The following is a 13,085-nucleotide window of genomic DNA, read 5'->3' as shown; positions in this document are numbered from 1 at the left end:
CTTGACGGTCGATAATTTTGGAAACATCATTTTTTGCGGGGTTTAGGAGAGCCTGCTCCCATTCGACACTCAATGACCAGCGCGATTGCCGGGTGATGGTGATGGAAATGTGGCTTGGCAGCGAAAGGGAAAGAAGCGAGCTGTCCTCCGCTCCGCATCCAGCTCCGTCAAACCCCCGCGATCGTCGACTACGACATCATTCGACTCGCACAGAACCGATGCCTCCACACCAAGAGCCACGATGATGAAGCAGTCATGGGCGCTGCCCGCTTTGATGCGGCTTGTCCTCGCGAGCCCTGGCTCGTTCAGCGTCTTGGACGACCTGCTTGCATTCCCGCAGGTAAGCTGGCCACATTGCCGCTCTCCGCACCAACGCGCGCATGCGCCGGCAACAACCAAGATTGACACCCAGCAGTATCAGATCAGGTTCTCGGATGGTAGCATATCCGAGGAGCATGCAAAGTCGCTGTACCTCTCTTCCCAAGCCACTGCAACGCACAATGGCGCTGTCTCCGATGTCGACCTCTCTCAACAATCTCGTCACGACGGGGGCGTTCCCGCCGGCGCTACGGACCCTTTCCGCGGCCACAAAGAGGACCAGGCCCAGGACGATGAGCTGAGTGCAACGTACGAGCGAATGATCCTTCACTCGCATCCATATCTTTGTCGCCTACCAATCGTCGATACAGCGGTCAATCGCACGGCTGCCAACGCGACGCAGTCTGCCGCCGATGAAGAGAAGGAGCTGGCACGAGCCTCGGATCGGGGCTGGGAACTTCTCAAGGGGATGCAGGGCAATTGCATATACTTCCTGAGTGGTTGGTGGAGCTACAGCTTTTGTTACAACGAGGGCGTCAAGCAATTCCACCAACTGCCACCGAGCCGCGGCGTGCCAATCTATCCACCTGTCGAGGACGAGAGCGTTGGAAGCTACATTCTTGGGAGGTTTTCCGAAGATGGCAAAGGCAAGGGAAAGAGGGATTCTGAGGCAGACGACGCGAATGTCGACGATGAAGGAAATAGCAAGGGACCCAAGAAGGACGCGGAGAAGGAGGAGACGGCTGTTGCACGCATGGAGACCAAGGGCGAGACTCGCTATCTTGTGCAGAAGCTGACTGGCGGCACGACCTGCGATCTTACGGGCAAGGACCGCAAGATCGAAGTGCAGGTGAGTTTGCGGATCAATTATACGGTGATCTCAAGGCTAACAGTGATAGTTTCATTGCCATCCCAACACACCCGACAGGATTGGCATGATCAAAGAGGTCGCCACATGCTCCTATCTCATGGTCATATACACCCCACGTCTCTGCAACGACGTGGCTTTTCTACCACCTCAACAAAACCGCGCCCACGCAATCTCTTGTGCCCCTATCGTCTCCCCAGGCTCTCCATCAGAAGCCACCCTCCCATTTGCTGCGCACCACGACCGCACAGAGACTGCTGTCGAAAAGGCTGCTAAACCCGCAGCTGCTAAGCAAGCCTCCATACAACTCCCGCCTGCCTTGGCCGCGGCCGCCTCAGGCCCAGAAGCTACGTCTCGACCGCTCCCGACAGTTGGCGGCACAGTGGTCGGCGCTAAACAACTAGTTGGGCAGCCGGGGTCGCGCATAGAAAAGTCGGCAGTGGTCGGCGGCGGCAAGGACACGATGCTGGGCACTGTGGCGTCGTCTGACGGCCGCGGCAAGGTCAAGGTCATGACACCTGAGCAGCTGCGCAAACTGGACATCCAAGACCCACGCGACGTCGACGACCTCAAAGAGGAGCTCAACAAACTGGCTGGAGGCAGGGCATGGCGGCTCGTCTTGGTTGACACGCCACAGGGGAGGGAGTTTAGAGGCATTATTGACACGGACGGCAAGGATGGCGATGGCAAGTCGCCGAGCAAGTCCAAAGACAAATCTCGTAACAAAGATGACGCTGACGTGCAGAAAAAGGGAAGCGAAAGCGAGCAAGACAGTCCTTCTACGTCAGATACAGATAACGACGAAGAATGGGAGTGGGAATATGAGGAATGGTTTGATTGGGGCGAAGGGGAGGAGGATCCAGACAGGGAGAGGGATGGCGAGGGTAGTCAGGAAGAGCTTTGGCACGAGGACTTGTAGAATTTTTATTTTTTTATTTTTGGGTTAGAGGCGTAATGATGCTGCTTCCTCTAATTGTTGGATTTGCTCGGCGTCTCTTTGGTTGGTCTGCACAAAAATCATCAAGGTTCAATTGAACTAACATGAATTTATCGTGTGCTAATCGAAGATTTCAGCGTTACTGTTCTCCAGACACCACAGCAAACGAGACGGCGCGTTGTGAAAATAAGCAATCACTGTTCCGGATGACCCCTACAGTCCATGAATGAAAAGTCATTACGGATGCAGTTGGAGAGCATTCCTCGCAAGAAGTGGTCTCCTTTTTGGTCGAACCGACAACGAAGAACCCTTCTCGTGTATCTCGGTCTGACATCATGTCGCGTTAACAGCCGCAGACGTAGGCACTACCCAAAGGAGCAATGCATGTTGTGCAACCTTTTTTGCTGCTGCTTGGTAATTCAAACGCAGTATGCAATGTCGATGCGATACCAGATTCTGCAACATCTTCAACGTTTTCACAATTTTAGGTGTGCCGCAATGGCAGCCAAAACTCTAATTTCAACTCTTCGAAGTTGACCGTCGAGCCATCTCCGAGGCGGTAGTAGTCTGGACGGGGATCTATGCCGACAGCAACTAAGGTTGAAACAGCAGTTGATCAGAACGACCCGTGCGTGTCATTGGAGACCAGCACAGCCCACCTACCTAGCTAACAGGTCACTTTGTCACAGTCGCAATTCATTTGGTCTGATAAGTTTGCTTTTTAGTGCCCTACTAAGAGGGTACATAGAGCGCGGGTAGCATAGCTTCTGATATCGAACCACTAGTCCATCCCTTCTCTTCAATAGCACGCCAACAACACGCGACTCTTACAGCTACTTTTTTCGGTCCACGTCTCTTAAATTTCTGGTCTAGCAAAAATCTGGCGGCATTTTTCTTGGGTCACGCACATCGCCACCTACGCACGCCGGCCGCAAATTACACAAGCAGAGATTACCATTCCTCGCCTTGAAAAAAGGAAGTAGAACAGGAACAGACGGCAACAACTGCTGCTGCTGCAACGAACTCGTTCAATGTACAGCTCAGAAATTCTTTATCCACTACGATCATGGCAGCAGCCGGTAGCCTCTCGACGATCTTCTACGCCGTGATCGCGCTCGTGGTCGTGCGGTTTCTGTACAAGGGATTCCGCATCAGACGGCAGCTTCATGGCCTGGTATGTTCCATCTCATATCCAAATGCCATCACCCTCCGACTGCACAATTCAAATAAAAAAGAAAAAGAATACTCAGTGTACATGCTAACGCCCCTCCCCCATGGACAATATAGCCCGGCCCACCGCACTCGCACCTGCTGGGGCATTTGAGCCTGGTGGCACGGGTGGCGGCATCGCAGCCGTTCAATGTCCATCATCAGGTGCTCATGTTCCTGATCTCCCAGCAGCACGGCTTTGATGATTTCTTTTATCTCGACACTTGGCCCTTTTCGGATCCGTTGCTTGTGGTTGTGGATCCACGTGTTGCTCAGCACTTGACCAATTGTAAGTCTGGTGTGTTTTTCATTTTTCTTGTGGTTTTTTTGCTTTTCTTTTCTTCTCTTTTCTTTTTTTTTTTTTTTTTTTTTTTGCAGTATAAGATATCCAAAGTCGATTCTTTTTGCACTTTTTTTCCTATTTTCTCGGGGGATGTTGAAGAGATTATCAATTTCTGGATTTTTGGCTGGATTCAGGGAGCATTCGTTCACCACAACACCATGGGGCATCTAAAGAGCTGGTCTTTATGGCAACTGCCATCCAGGGACCTGCCATTCCTTTAAAAATACACTCTGTGTTCCTCTCGTCAATTAGCGTCACGTTCTGACACCAAAGAACCAACAGTGCCCAAGTCTCCGCTCATAACGCACATGCTCGACGGGCTGGTCGGCAAAAACAGCCTCGTCGCCATGAATGGGTCGCTCTGGAAGACGTGGCGGACCATGCTGAACCCGGGCTTCTCACTGACCAACCTGATGACGCTCGTCCCCGAGATAGTGGACCGCTCCATCGACTTTTGCGACGTCTTGCAAGACCACGCCCGTGCCGGCGACTTGTTCCGCATGGAGGAGATTGCCACGCGCCTGACGATTGACATTATTGGCAAGATTGTGCTGTGCGTTGACGCCCCGTTGCTACCCCTCCCCCCCATAACGAAAGACTTTGGCTGATTTTGTGTCTGACAGAGACGTCAATTTGGATTCCCAGCATGGCGAAAATGAGCTGCTCACTGCGTTCCGCAGTCAGGTGCGGTTGTGTGGTGATGATCAGAGTCGAGGTCTCTTTGACAGGTTCAACCCGTGGACGATGCGCCAAATTAAGCAGAACACGACCATCATGAACGAGTACATTGGGAAGATTGTCGATGCCCGGCTGGCATCAAGATCCGCGTCCGCCACCAGCGAAAAGCCCTCTCCCGACGATGAAGTCAAGTTGAAATACATCATCGACATCATCCTCGACGCAGGCCTCGGACAGCAACAGCAGCAGCAGCAGCAGCAGCATAAGAAGAACGACGGACAACAGCCACGGCAAAAACTGCCTCCAAGCTTCCGCGACACGGCGCTCACGCAGATCAAGACGTTCATGTTCGCCGGACATGATACGACCAGCTCGACCATCTGCTACGCTTACCACCTGCTGCATAACAATCCGCGCTGCCTTGCCGCGCTGCGTGCCGAGCATCGCCAGGTGTTGGGTGATGTCGATGGCACTGCTGATGCTATTCGGAGTAACCCGCAACTCCTCAGCCGCCTCGAGTACACGACGGCCGTCGTGAAGGAGACGCTGCGTCTGTATAACCCTGCGGGAACGCTGCGCGTGGGGACGAAAGAGTAAGTCAATCAATCCGTCGTCAGACAAAATATGGCATACGCTGATGTCTGCTGATGTAGCGCCTTTGTGCACTCCCACTCTTCCGGCCACTCATTCCCTACAGCCGGCTTCAACGTGTACTTCAACAACTTCGCCAGCCACCGACGTCCACGTCTGTGGGGCGCGACATCGCACGCCTTCGTGCCCGAGCGCTTCCTCTCATCCGCATCACCAGATCCCCACTCCTTCTCTTCTTCCTCACCACACCCACCAGCACCAATCCCAACACCACAAAACCCACCCAACAAAAACGCCTGGCGGCCCTTTGAAAAAGGGCCACGCCGCTGCATCGGGCAGGACCTAGCGATCCTCGAGACGAAGATCATCCTAGCGCTGACGATGTGCCGATTCGACGTGGCGACGACGTTTCGCGGGACGGACCGGCTCGAGGGCGCGGGCACGCATTGGGCGCGCGAGCGGCCCTGGGACAGGCGGCCCGTTCTCGGTGACGAGGCGTACCAGGTGCGCATTGGCATTGCGAAGCCCAGGCAGGGTATGCCGGCGAGAGTGAGCGTGGCGGATAGGAGCGGTGGGTGGGGGGATGAGAATGTGAGGGGGTGAGATGAGAGTAAGGGGGATAAAGAGAGGGCAGACGAGATGGGTCTGGCTTTTGGGACTGTGGGGGATCACGTTGAAGCGTTCAGTGTGGATAAAGAGTGTTGCCAGTAGATTATCAAAAGAAGTCGTGGTGGAAATAGAGTCCATTGGAATAGAAAAGCGCAACACTTGCTAGTGCTCCCACAATGCAAGAATGAGTCCATACCCATGCAATTGACTGCTGGAATCTCAACTTCACAATGACATCGGGGCTCAAATGCTCATAACAAGTCGTCATCCGAGTCACCTCCCGGAAGTAGCATATCGCTGAGCCGGCTCTTCCGCTTCTTCGGCACCGCTGAGCTCTTCTGCCGCGGCGAATCCTGCACATCATTATTCTTGGCCGAAAGGCTTTGTCGCGCCTTGCGACTGGAGCTGTTGCTGCCGCGCTTGGAAACAGACGCCGGCTTGACAGGAGTCTTGAACGAAGACGCGGCCGACTTTGCGGAAGACTTGTTCGACGTCTTGTCAGCGATTTTGGTAGGAGCCCGCTGCCGTGGTGTTCGAGGAGAGGCGCTAGGACGTTGCGTATCCAGCAGTGAGATGGCGAGGGCTTTTCGGCCAAGCGAACGACGACGAGGAGCAGGAGTGTCTGCTGGACTACTGCTGGGTTGAGGTTTCGGCTGCATGACAGCGTTTTCGGACAGGACAGGACATGGGGACGACGCCTTTTGCAGTTCGTCTTCGCTCTCGGGCTTGGTGGGTGATAAGTACGACGTGAGCTGAGCGGGATATGGATCCAGATCCACCTCAGTTGATTCAATGATGAACGAGTCTGGGTCTTCGATCATACTCTCTATGGCAGCATCGTCGAGATCGAGGCCAAAGTTTTCTGGTTCGACTGGGTCATCTGGGCTGGTGCGGGCTTGGATCTCCGACGCTGCTAGCTCAGGCGACGGAATGTTATCTTCTTGCTCCACAACAACATCGTGGGCGCTGGATACATGACGCTCTACCGGTGGCTCTGCGTCTGCTAAAGTGTTGCATTTTTCGCCCTCGTCGAAGACTTCGGCTGGATCTGCGCCGCTGACTTTCGTTGCGGGCTCTGAAGCCCCAGAATCTTCAAACAAGCTCGCCAGCTCGTCATCATCATCCTCAGACAGGTGGACTGCTTCCTCCATGAAGCTCTTTGGGAGCGTTTGAATCAAATCTGTTCCAGTCGAGAGGTCATTCTCAAGATGATCGCTTGCACAGGATCTATCCATGATTCCTTCCGTCTGCGGTAATTGAGGAGATGGGCATGATTTTGCCTCCAGCTCTGGCGCTGTGGGCGGCAATGGTGCAAACGCTTCTTCGGCCTTCGTCCGTTTTGCCAATGGCGCCTCGTTTGCAAGGGGTTGGTCCGACATGTCTTCTAGAGTTCTCTTGACAGAGCAACTCCTGTACTTGGAAGCAGTTGTGCCGTTCGTCCCCTGATGCTTGGGAGCATTCGTCCCATCTGTCTCCCTGTGCTTGGGAGCATTCAGGCCGTTTGTTTCCCTCTCCTCGGGAGCATTCGTGCCATTGGTCTCCTTGTGCTCGGGATCATTCATGGCATCTGCCCGCAGGGGCTTGGGAGCATTCGTGCTGTTCGTCCCCGAATTGTCTTGGCTGGTTGCTTTTGCTCCTGATGAAGCACCCAACGGTCCGCAACGTCTCCTCGGCCTTGCTGGGATTATGACTGCGGGACTTGGAGGGATAGGCCAGTCTTCTGGGTCTTCACGGTCTGGTGAAGTCCGATAGAGTGACGCTTCACCTGTGGTTGGGCATGCTGTGGGAACTGGTTGACAGGAGGATAACTCCGCACCATGAGAGTCTGCGCCGGCTTTAGTTGGCCATGTTTGACAACATCTGACACATGTCCATGGATCAGTCGGCTTCGAGGGCTTCCTGAGACGCCGAAGAAGCAGCGCTTTGCAGCCAGAGGCCTTGGAAAAGTGAGACATGACTTTCTCTTCCGTTTTCCAGTAATTTCCACAAAGCTGGCAAACATATGGTCTGCGAGGGTTGTTCGTGGCGCCAATCTTGCTTTTACACCACTCACGGACTTCCTCAGCGCGGGACTGTGTGCTTGATTGGTCTAGAGGATCCAGAAGCTGTTCCATTCCGCCGGCAGTCTCCAAAACAGAAACAGTAGCTGGTTGTTGAGCTGCTGCCAGAGGAGATGCGGGAACCCGATCATGAGGTGGAATGGAGGATTGAGTTGACGGTGCTTTCCTTCGGGAACGACGAAAGCTGCGCTGGACCACATTGTTTGCATTAATTTGCGGCTGAGCGATGGAGATGTGGATTTCACCCGCAATTGATTCATTCGACGTCTCTTCCTTTTGAGCCGCAGGGGAAGCCGCTCCGAAATCTTTCTCCGAGCCGTCTGAGAACCTGTTCTCCTTGTCGAGTCGGTCCTTGACTGCATGCCAGTGCGTGACGACCTGAGCGGTAGTGCGGCCTGGTAACCGAGCCGCAATTTCTCTAAAGAGAAGGTTCTGATGGCGAAGCTCGACTAACAATTCGTTTTCCTCTGTTGTCCATGGCCGGGATATTTTCTTGCTGAATCTGCGAATCTCTGGTCCTTCAATGTCATGTTCCGGGGTGACGCGAGGCCGCGATTGTTGTGGAGGACGTTCGAGGAAAGGAGGAGCATCCCAAATGGAATCTTTCGACTTTTCGTATCGCCGAGAAAGCTTTGGCAAAGGAGGCGCATACCACTCTGGGTCTTTGGGTTGATCTGGCTCAGAACTAGGTTGTATTGCTGGCTGAGTTACAAGCCGTCGAAGCTCTTGAAGCTGCCGCGACATTTGCTGTATCTGCCTCTCCATTTCAGTCACCTGGTTCACCGTCCCGGCAGTCTCATGGGATGTCTCGTCCGAAGTATTTGCTTGTGGAGCAGGGAAAATCGCTGGCGAGCCAGCAGGCCTAGGATCAGGTTCGCGTTCAGCCGCCTATGACAGTGGGAACGGTTAGCTAGATGCAGGACGTTTTTTCGAAAATATTTCATACGGCACGCAATCCTGCGGGGCACATGGATGCCAGCTCGTCCTCCTCATCGTCACCGGGTGGCCTCTGTTCAGCATCATGGAAAAAATCGTCGTGGTATTGTGCATTGCGCCCGAGATTCAAGAGACCTCCAAATCCTTCAGATTCATCATGGTCAGGCATACTCTCCAAGTGGCCATTGTTGACGACAATTTCTCCAGTCTCCAGGTCGATCTCGTCATCTTCGCCGGTAAAGTCGCGTTCGTACTGCTCGAAGATGCGCTCGAACTTGGATTTCATGCGCTGCCTGTTTCGCTCTTGTCTTCGTTCGATATCGATGTCGGGAGGAACGTCGACGTTCCAGCGAGAGTATGACGAGAACATTGCGACATGGGCCGAGAGAGAGAGAGAGAGAGTCAGCGGGAGGAGTTGGTCGAAAACAGTGACCGTTTGGAGGCGGGGCGCGTCGTCGCGACCTGAGGGCGCGTTCCTACGTCAGGGGTGGCCAGTCTCTCGAGGCGGCTCGTGCGCAAGCTCCAGTCCCTCCAGTCCCCCGGCTTCCAGTTGTCACCTGGCGGCCACACGTCATATCGCACTCAACACTCACCTCCACCATGCCTTTTTATCTGCATACAAGTCATTGCAGATAGCCCGCCACTCGAACAAACCACTGCCCGGCATGTACTGCCAAAAATGCCGCACACCGGTCAAGCTCGATCCATCTCTCGAGGACTTGAACCCAGCAGCCTTCAAGTTGATCACTGGTCCGTCAACCACAACGGCGCACCCGTCCTGACACTGACATGCCACAGACTCGACCGGTTCTTCGGCAAAGCAAAGACCCATCCATCTCCATCAGTCTCGCCCAACCTACCCACAAGACCGCCGCGATGCCTACGATCGAGTTGCGACCAAGGCGACGGCGCCAATGTTCAAGCGTACCGTGCCCTCGAGTAGGGGTGGACGCGAATCCAATCACCATCCCTCCATGTCCTTCGTCATGCTCACCGAGTCTCAAGTAGTCCCCCCGGGACCCCACAAGGTGCCAGGTGATGGTCACGGAGCGGTACATGACGCCTTTGACCAATCCATGTCTCACAAAATGGAGACGGTGCAAAGGCTTTTTGAGGTCTTGTCTGCGCGATCCGACATCGACCATCCCATCTGCGTCGAATGCACGGAACTGCTGGTTGAGCAGCTGCAGAAACGCCTGTCCACGGCGACCAAAGAGCGAGACGCCTACGTTGAATACCTCCGCCAAGCGAATGCAGATATACCTACTGAGGAGGAGCAACAACAAGCCAAAAAGAATCTTGAGGAGGTGAAAAAGCAAGAAGAATCGGCTCTCAAGGAACTAGGAAGATTGGAGAGGGAAAAAGCAGCCACAGACGAAGAAATAGCCAAACTTGACGAGGAGGCGCAAGAGCTGGACAAGGAAGAGGAAGCGTTTTGGCGGGAACGCAACGCATTTGCCGTCACTCTCGCAACCTTTCAAAGTGAACGCGATCGCATCAATAACCGCTTTGACCACGACACGAAACAAGTTCGACGCCTCCAGCGGACCAATGTCTATAATGACACTTTCACGATAGGGCATGACGGCATCTTTGCTACCATCAACGGACTTCGGCTTGGAAGGACTTCAGCTGTCATGGTCGGCTGGGATGAAATAAATGCGGCGTGGGGCCAGACATGTTTACTTCTTGCGACGGTGGCTGAGAAGGCTCAATACACGTTCAAGGGCTACAAGTTATGTCCCATGGGATCGACATCTACCATTGAGAAGCACGACTATCCGCAAAGCGCATCAACAGAGAATCCGGCGCATCCACCGAAACCCAAGATCACCGTGCTTGAGCTGTACTGCAGCGGAGACATGCCGCTGGGGCTTGGATTCCTCCATCGACGGTTCGACAGCGCAATGGTCGCCTTCTTGGAGTGTCTAAGACAAATCCACGAATCTTGTTTCAAATTGCCGTATACGATTAGGAAGGACAAGATTCGCGACCAGAGCATCAAACTGAGCTTCAACCAAGAGGAGACGTGGACGCGCGCGTGCAAGGACACTCTGATCTGCTGCAAGTACCTTCTTGCTGCAACTAGCGACATGGACCAGCAGCAGCGAACCACGCGAAGGCAGGGATGAAGGCAAGGTTCGTCAAACGGCTCCAACGCGCATTAGCTCTCAGCTTGTTGGACGTTGCGGCGTCGCGCAACTTGGTTGCATGGATCGTGACCGGCGGTGTTCCGAGGACGGCGCTCAAAGGCGATATCTTGTGAGCCGCGTAGAAGCAATTTCGGGATCTGCGCTGTCGGAGCGAGCAGCCCAAGACGCGACTGCGGGGATGGCGATAGAGCGCAGGAATGTCATGTTTGATGGGAATACGCACCCGGCAGCGCCGAGACGCGTCGTTGCACAAGGTGTGTTGCGGAGCGTCCATGACAAGCATCTTGCCGCGGAAAAGAAAAGAGGGTATAGCCGAGATGTGAGGAGAGGCGTTGGGCGGCTGGCTGAGATGTCAGAGTGAGAGGTTTATCGACTTGCTTACTACGGATTAGCTGCGCCATGAAACTTTGGCCCTCTGAAAAGAAGCGCCACGGCCGGGCGAATCAGGGGGCATGGACGACTCCGCCGCGGTGCCAAGCGCGTGCGGCAGGTCCGCTTCATCTCATTTTTTCCTGCCAGTTCTCTGAAGCTTTTTTACGCTCGGCCAATTGCCGCAGGACAGGGACTTTGCAGGCGCTCCCCACTTTCTCTAGGCACGCTCCTATTTCGGTACCACTTACCCCAGCAGCCCTACGATGTTGCCCATTAAGTACCACGGCTCCCTCACACACTTTTACTTTGTCTGCCTTTCTCCCGTGCTCCGCGGCCCTCGTGAGCTGCTGTCGCTGGGTGTTGGTTCAAGGAGGCTCCGTATCCTTCCACCATTTTTTCTCCGTCGCTCTCGCCAGCCAACCCACATTACCACACCATGGGCCTTTAACAACTTGTGTCGCCGCCACAGCAGTTTCAATGTTGCCGTGCACTCATTCCCGTCGCTCGAGCGGCATCATTTCGTTTATTCTAGTCGTTGTCATTTTTCTAGTGCTCTGGCAACAACCGGGGCCAGACACTGTCAGGAGCATCAAGAACTTTTCTCCATCTGCTCTCGCACCGGCCAGGATCCTTGAGTCACTCTCTCCTAGTAGCAAACAGGTCTTCGGCACAGAAAATGCCACTCTTGGAGTACGTTTTGGTCAAGAAGGACCCTGGCATCTGTCATCACATGCTGACTAGCGATTTGACAGTTCGAAGCAATATTCACCGTCTCACCGTGGCAGTCTTGGCGATCTGACGGGTTGATTCTTGCGGCAAATAGGACCAATTTGACAGTTTCTATACCGCCCCAAACTCCACCTAGCCAACCCGAAGTCGACGCGTTCAAGGCAAACAGCCTCACGGTAAGCCTCAATGAAGGCAGCGCTCGTGCCTGGCTGGGCCATCTTCAAGTCCTCAATGCTGCACGCAATCACTCGTCGGTGCTCATCCTCGAGGATGATGCCGACTGGGATGTGAGGATTCACGACCAGGCCAAGCTGGTTGCGTCTGCCATGCGCAATCTTTCGACGCCTTCGAATGCCACGGCTGCTCCGGGCTGGCCTTGGGGCAATCATTGGGACGTTCTCTGGCTGGGACATTGCGGCGAGCGTCTGCCATTCCCCGAAGAAATTGACGACGCCGAAGCCGAAGCACAGGGTCTGGGACCAGATGCTTTTGACGACAACGACATGTATAGCGGGCACATTAAAAGCGCATGGGACATTCCCAAACGCCGCAAGCTCGTTGGCTCCAAGCGCAAGCACGATCCCTACACAGACGACTATATCCTTCTCAACGATACGTCCCTGCCAGACACGGTTTTATCATACGACGCCCGCCTAGGCGACAGCCCGCCCTACACGCGGTGGATACAGTACGCTGCAGGGCCAATCTGCAGCTTCGCATACGCCGTCAACGGCAGGTCGGTCGCACACATACTTGACGACTTCACACACGGCGCAGCGCAGGCCTGGGACATGTGGCTGCACACACGCTGCCGCACGCACGATTTGCGTTGCTTCTCGGCCAACCCGGAGCTCTTCCACCACCACATCCCCGCCGCTGCGTCCAATCTGCAGCACAGCTTGGTCAACACGCAATTGCAGAATGAGGGTACACACAATTACACGGCAAACATCAGGTTTAGTGCCCGGTGTAATTGGGACAAGGGCGATGATGAGTTGGTGAGCTGTAGGGAGCAGTGACGCGGTGCTGAGGAAAAACGAGAAGGCGTTGATCCTTGGAAAGAAAGAGGAGAGGAAAATTTTAGACCAGAATGTGGAGAACAGAGTGGTCGAATAGAGATTGATTCCTCCTCTTGATCATCCTTTTTGGGGATTTGGTTAGTTTCTTGGAGATTGGGTTTACATTCTGGCTGGTTGGCTCGCTTGTGGTGCATTGGTGGATGGCGGTTCTTTGTATACCCCCGTTTCTCTGTTGTGAAGTATTGCCTGTGTTGTCACAACAT

The 13,085-nt window shown here is 54.3% G+C and overlaps 5 protein-coding genes across 5 annotated transcripts; 4 read left to right on the top strand and 1 right to left on the bottom strand.

The window, feature by feature from the left end:
* Positions 1 to 241: 241 nt before the first annotated feature.
* Positions 242 to 2,105, top strand: IWZ02DRAFT_487581 (glucosidase II beta subunit-like protein-domain-containing protein; the record flags this gene model as incomplete). The annotated part of the gene is made up of 3 exons (XM_066769387.1): positions 242 to 340; positions 416 to 1,168; positions 1,218 to 2,105. 3 exons carry the CDS (start codon positions 242 to 244, stop codon positions 2,103 to 2,105), a joined length of 1,740 nt encoding a protein of 579 aa, XP_066626298.1.
* Positions 2,106 to 3,189: 1,084 nt separating this feature from the next.
* Positions 3,190 to 5,547, top strand: IWZ02DRAFT_487580 (cytochrome P450; the record flags this gene model as incomplete). The annotated part of the gene is made up of 5 exons (XM_066769386.1): positions 3,190 to 3,297; positions 3,411 to 3,621; positions 3,958 to 4,228; positions 4,299 to 4,946; positions 5,007 to 5,547. 5 exons carry the CDS (start codon positions 3,190 to 3,192, stop codon positions 5,545 to 5,547), a joined length of 1,779 nt encoding a protein of 592 aa, XP_066626297.1.
* On the bottom strand, positions 5,425 to 8,991 carry IWZ02DRAFT_442521 (uncharacterized protein). Its single transcript, XM_066766966.1, has 2 exons — positions 8,560 to 8,991; positions 5,425 to 8,501 (listed from the first exon to the last, which is right to left on the bottom strand). Exons 1-2 carry the CDS (start codon positions 8,917 to 8,919, stop codon positions 5,805 to 5,807), a joined length of 3,057 nt encoding a protein of 1,018 aa, XP_066626296.1. The 5' UTR covers positions 8,920 to 8,991; the 3' UTR covers positions 5,425 to 5,804.
* A 123-nt stretch (positions 8,992 to 9,114) lies between these two features.
* IWZ02DRAFT_135439 (autophagy protein Apg6-domain-containing protein) lies at positions 9,115 to 10,891 on the top strand. The gene is made up of 2 exons (XM_066761675.1): positions 9,115 to 9,299; positions 9,348 to 10,891. Exons 1-2 carry the CDS (start codon positions 9,215 to 9,217, stop codon positions 10,679 to 10,681), a joined length of 1,419 nt encoding a protein of 472 aa, XP_066626295.1. The 5' UTR covers positions 9,115 to 9,214; the 3' UTR covers positions 10,682 to 10,891.
* A 660-nt stretch (positions 10,892 to 11,551) lies between these two features.
* IWZ02DRAFT_430131 (uncharacterized protein) lies at positions 11,552 to 12,822 on the top strand (the record flags this gene model as incomplete). The annotated part of the gene is made up of 2 exons (XM_066766034.1): positions 11,552 to 11,764; positions 11,827 to 12,822. 2 exons carry the CDS (start codon positions 11,552 to 11,554, stop codon positions 12,820 to 12,822), a joined length of 1,209 nt encoding a protein of 402 aa, XP_066626294.1.
* Between the last annotated feature and the right edge of the window lie 263 nt (positions 12,823 to 13,085).

This window comes from Phyllosticta citriasiana (genome assembly GCF_038021145.1).
Source record: "Phyllosticta citriasiana strain CBS 120426 chromosome Unknown IWZ02scaffold_2, whole genome shotgun sequence".
NCBI lineage: Eukaryota > Fungi > Ascomycota > Dothideomycetes > Botryosphaeriales > Phyllostictaceae > Phyllosticta > Phyllosticta citriasiana.
Note: the sequence above shows the minus strand (reverse complement) of the source record. Positions and strands in the feature narration are given on the sequence as shown.